Source organism: Gouania willdenowi, unplaced genomic scaffold, assembly GCF_900634775.1.
Source record: "Gouania willdenowi unplaced genomic scaffold, fGouWil2.1 scaffold_93_arrow_ctg1, whole genome shotgun sequence".
In the NCBI taxonomy this organism is placed as follows: Eukaryota; Metazoa; Chordata; class Actinopteri; order Blenniiformes; family Gobiesocidae; genus Gouania; species Gouania willdenowi.
In genome coordinates, this window is record NW_021145258.1 from 2,888,276 (window position 1) to 2,893,991 (window position 5,716).

The 5,716-nt window shown below is 38.3% G+C and overlaps 1 protein-coding gene across 1 annotated transcript; it reads right to left on the bottom strand.

Moving 5' to 3' along the window:
- Nucleotides 1–720: 720 nt before the first annotated feature.
- Nucleotides 721–5,100, bottom strand: LOC114461093 (nuclear RNA export factor 1-like). Its single transcript, XM_028442933.1, has 11 exons — nt 4,973–5,100; nt 3,974–4,042; nt 3,475–3,530; nt 3,255–3,362; nt 3,094–3,152; nt 2,487–2,602; nt 2,362–2,404; nt 2,191–2,269; nt 1,170–1,352; nt 1,028–1,088; nt 721–952 (listed from the first exon to the last, which is right to left on the bottom strand). The coding sequence occupies exons 1-11, from the start codon at nt 5,096–5,098 to the stop codon at nt 914–916; spliced, it is 939 nt and encodes a 312-aa protein (XP_028298734.1). The 5' UTR covers nt 5,099–5,100; the 3' UTR covers nt 721–913.
- Between the last annotated feature and the right edge of the window lie 616 nt (nt 5,101–5,716).

Here is a 5,716-nt window from a genome sequence, read left to right on the forward strand (position 1 = left end):
CGTAGAGATGAAAAATCAAGTTGCTGTATATGTTCATCAGTAGATATTGATCAGTCAGAGGATGAATTGAGTCAAAACTATTTGCTTCAAAATCTCCTTTTTATTATTTATTATTAGTGTTTTTACACATTTTCACTGAAAAAAAGAAAATACAGTGTTACACACTGACATCATAACATAAAGTGCAACAAGTTTCTTTTCAGTAAAACTACTGTGTAGAAGTCTCAAAGTAACCATGACAACATAATGACGGCATTGTAACAACTGTAAGTGAGAACATTAATGATAAATCACCCTGAGTTACTGATAATGCACAAAAATAAGAACAAATAATTTTTCCTATTGTATCAGTTTAAACACTGATCTGAACAGATTATATGAAAATAAAATGTCTGTGAATACATAAATATTGCAGGTATTACACACTGCCATCATAAAATCAAGTAACCATTGCAACAAATTGAAAGCATTGTAACCACTGAAATATTGCACAAATACACAAAAATATTAATTAAATAAATAAATAAATCTATTTAAAATCAGCACCCAAAAAAATCTCAATATACTGTGAAATCATTTTTTTTTCACACCCCTATTGTTGACCAGTAGTTTAACTAGATCCACTCAGCATGGAATAAATAAAAAACAGGGTTTTACATGTATTGTAATGGTAGAAAACAACCTGAACTGGAGTGGGTACAGAAAGAATGAACACAATTATCTCACTAACAATGTGATTTTATTACCAATAAAGCAAGCTGTGGTTTCTGTAGGGGGTCAATGAACTAATGTAACTAAAAGACTCACGACCCAACAGTATTCAGGTCAAATATCTGATGAAACGGTTCATATGAGTTCACTTTAACTTTATTCTATACAAAAATACAAAGACTGTTTTTCTTTCTTCAACGATTTACTTTAGGAACGCCACGTCTGGGATCTTTCCCGCCGTCTGAAACAGAAACAGTTGCTACTTTAGACATCAGCACATTTAAACCATGACGTGGATTGTTTAGAGTCGTGTCACCTTTAACTGAGTGAAGATTTGTGCTGCTTTGTTCAAATCCCACTCGTTATCCTGCAGACACCTGCAACACACAGACAGTGTTTACCAGTGAGCTGTGACATTCATCCCAGTCTGGTAGACGGCATTAGGAGAGGACACCTACTTCAGGGACCATTCCAGCTTCATGCCTGACTTCAGGGAGAAGGTGCTGAGCATCTCCTGCTGTGGGGCAGTGAGGGTGGGCACTGGGCTGGAGGAAGGGGTCGGGGCAGGCGCCACAAAAGCTCTGCTGATCTGCTCCGTTGTAGCCATTCTGATGAAGAGCTGGTCGTTGATGATGCACAAACTGTTCAAGTATGAACGAGGACCACAGGGTTCAAAGGTTAGAGACTTTCTATGGTGTTAATATTACAGTGTTATAGGGCCACACCAAACATATTGTTACCTACATATGTGTAGAACTGTACATATAGAACTGTAACATGGTTTATCAGTTTAGCATTAAACTATAATTGACAATTTTGATAGAATTTTCATGGCAATTACAATTAAATAGTCAATTATCTGAACTCAATTACAATCTAATTATGATTATGACAGCAAGAGATCTTTTAAAATTACAATTATAATTATAATTATGGCATAATTGTAATTATCAAATAAGCAATTACAATTATAATTGACCCCAACCCTGATTATATTGTGCTACAATACAAACAGATGTTGGTTTGATATATTTGTTAAAAGTTGTTTGTTATAATTATCATTATTATTATAATTATTGATATGAGAAATAAATATGGTAAATTGGAATATTTTGAGATTATATTATTTAATATTTATTACTGCACAAAAGTACTGAAAAGTGGTATCGTTGAGTACCGATACTGATTTACGAGTACTGAGTATCGGTTTAAATGTGAAAGGTGCCCATCCCTAGTAATCTCTACAATAACAATGGTTGTTGTGTAAAAGCATTATGGTTTATCATTTTCTTTTATGGACAAATAAACATACATTAGGTAAATATAGGAATACACAGAAAACACACGTGGTGAAACAGTATTTACTGACATGAAATTGAACATGCAACCGTTTGTTCATTCCAGTCATACTAGTGGAGGCAAGCATTATCTGAAGCTACAGCTGCCAATCAGCACTATGGTTTTAAGTGTGTAACCTACCCAGAATTCACTGCTGGAACTGTGATGAAAACTCTGGAGAAGGCCCTTGTAGATTCTTTAGATTTATCATCTACAACAACTGAAAAAGCACAAAAAACCCAGGAAAGCGTTAGTGAGCAACAGATGAGTTGCAGTGGATCTTCTTAAAACCATGACGACTAAGATACTGACCTTCTTTGAAGACTCCGCCCACTGTGAATGACAGCAGCGTATTCTGTGAAAACAAAGCAGTTTGGCTGAGTGTGAACAACACAAATGATGTAACTCAGTGTGTGGCAGATCAGACGTGAACTCACTGTGTAGGCGTTTACGTCCACGGTGAAAGAGGTGATGTCATGCTGAGTTTTTGGCAGCTCGTTGAGGAGCGCCACCACATTCAGCCGTTTGTGCTTTAGCAGATGGAAACGCATCGCTAGGGCAGGTGAAAACAAGACAAACATCAGGTGGGCTCCATCATTACTAGGGTTGGGTATCAGTTACTACTCGCTACTTTTTCAACGCTTCTGGTGCTTAATCATTACTTTAAACTAACTTCAAAATCTCAAAATGCCCTTTTATTTCCAGAGCCAAATTTAACACATTTAACTAAACAAATAAACTATTATTAGATCAAATTCACATCAGGGTTTCCCACACATTCATTTATTTATGGAGGATAATGTCATGCACCTTCTTTTAGGCCATGTTTTGTGCATGTGCTACGGTTAGAAATGAGGCCATTGATCAATGATCTGAGCAGCGGCACCGACGTCATGTGTATCAAGTAATGTGTGACACCGAAATCTTTGTTCTTATTGGACCCGGTTACTAGCGTTTCCATGGGAACTGGTCCCACACTTGTTCCAGGTTTCGGTACCCAACCCTAATCATTACAAGTCATACGTTCACTTCAGGAGAACTTACTGGAGTCTTTGGTCCTCTTCAGGTTTCTACTGTCTTTGAAATATTCTCTCAGACCGCTCCTGAAAAACAAAGCCAGAACAAAAAAATCAGCACCACTCAAAGAAAACGTAGCCATTTAATCAAAGTTATACACCTGTGTGTGTGTGTGTGTGTGTCCTTACCTTGATGGATTCTGGACGTTGTACGGTGTTGTTAGTGATAATAATGCGTCATCATGGTAGGCACCCAGCAGTGACTCTCTGTCTCCAGAGTCGTACACACTGTAGTACCTGTGAAACAAACAAAACACACTCTGCATATCAACACCAATCACTGATGTCATTTCCTACTTATTGTTAGAAACGCTGTGAAGAGACTTAGAGAAAAGTGTTAGAAACTCACTGTTGCAAAAAGCGCTGAATGTAAACTTTAGCGTCATCAGAGCCAAAGCAGCTTCCCTGTGTGATCACATGGTCAACATTTAGCAGGAGAAATGAGACGTTCATTACAGAAAAGGCTTGAATCTAAAAATATAGTGGCTTCTATGGTAAATGGTAAATGGACTAGATTTTATATAGCGCTTTATCACCACACTGAAGCAGTCTCAAAGCGCTTTACATATCAGCTCATTCACCCAATCACTCTCACATTCACACACCAGTGGGACAGGACTGCCATGCAAGGCGCTAGTCGACCACTGGGAGCAACTTAGGGTTCAGTGTCTTGCCCAAGGACACTTCGACACATAGTCAGGTACTGGGATCGAACCCCCAACCTCTCGATCAGAAGACAACCCTCTACCACCTGAGCCACGGTCGCCCTATATTCTATATTCTTGTACTTTGACAAGTGACGTTTTGAACACAACAGACACAGACAATTCAGCATCACACTGACTAACCTTGCAAGGTGGGAGAGTGGTGGGTGTTTCCACATCAAAGCCAATGTGTGGGGGGAGGTCATCTCCATCCTGATGAGGGACAATACACAGTTTAGTACAAGTTGGAAAACATCAGTTCATTTGGTGATTATCTGGTGTTATTTGAAACACGACTGACACTGGCCATAACATTATCCTTAAAAACCACTGGACCAAAACACAAACTAAACTCAAGGTACCAGAACAAAGCCAATCTGTGACCTCTGAACTAATCTGGTTGGTCCAAGTGGATAAAAAAAACTCAAACTAAATGAACCAGTAATAATAAATATATAGTGACTGGTACATCATACTCAGGTCTGAAGCTGTGGAACTCATTATCCACAGAATTTAAAACCATATCTGAGTTTAAAATGTTCACTTCTAGGGTTTAGTCTTGGCTGAAAACAAACCAAAGTAAATAACACTGAGTCTGTGTGAATGTATGTGGGATCGTGTGTGTATGTGTGTGATTGTAAAAAGTTTTATACAAATGTTGTATTAATGTATTTTATTATTGTAAATTGTGTTTCTGTGTAAGCCCCAAAATACACTTCCACCACTGTTTTGCCGCAACGTTCAGTCCGTGAAAACACCAGAATTGTGTTGAGAAGTCTATTTGACAGAGTTTTTAGGGATAAATGAGAAATCATGATAAGAATTAAGAACACCTCTATCCTTCCGTCTATGGGACTCCACATCCCACAATGCAATGCACAAAACTCGGAATAAACTTTCAAGCTGCAATTTCAACCTTTCTATTATTTTGTCGTACAATTGATCTTTGAGTTATTGATCTATGGAGGCCTACACCATGTCTTTTATCTGATAGATAATTATTGTTCCCAGCAGCTTTAACACAACTGATCATTGACAAAAGGACGTTAAACACTAAGGTCCTCTAGTATCAAAACTATGCTGGTAGAAATGAAGACTGAGTGACCATAAACTGCTGATGAATGAATGAGTGAGTAGACCTACCAACTTCAGAAGCTGGGGAAACTTCTGGCACACAGCACTGGTATGTAAACAAAATTGAAAAGCAGAGAAATTAGTGTGAGAATTAATCTTCCTCATTGTTGAATATACGCTAACATACATGACCATGTCCCACGTTCACCTGAATGCCCACCCTGGAGTGTACTTACCAGCAGGTATACTCACCCTCTGCCTCATTTTGGTGATACACACAGATTTGACGTATCAAAGCAACACATACACAAACACGGTCTACCAGTTTGAGCTGAAAACTGCCAAACAAATGGTTTTTTCTAAAGAGAGAAGTGATGCGCTACTGGGAGAGGTGGTTACCACCAGTCTGGTCTTAACTCCTCCCCACTCTGGTGAAGATGCAGGGCAACCAACGAGTCACTGTCACTCAAAAACAAAACAGAGTCTTGGTGAAAAAAATATCAAGTACATTTTAAGTGCACTGTTAGACCCTGTGATTTAACACAGCCATACACAAAGCACTTTTATCAGTTTGGACATTGTTGGGTTTTCCTTTGTTTACAAGTTCTCCATCAACTGTGGGAAAATTCAGTCATTCATTAGGAACAAAAACACACAACAGCAGGTTTGACGCACATTGGTTGCATGCTGTGGGAAACTCAACAGCCCCTCACATTTATTGTTCACAATTACAATTTTTTCACCATCTTTAATGATTTTTCGCGCCGATTAAGAGCGTATAAAAAGTTTAGTTAGTAAAATTGTTTATGGGAA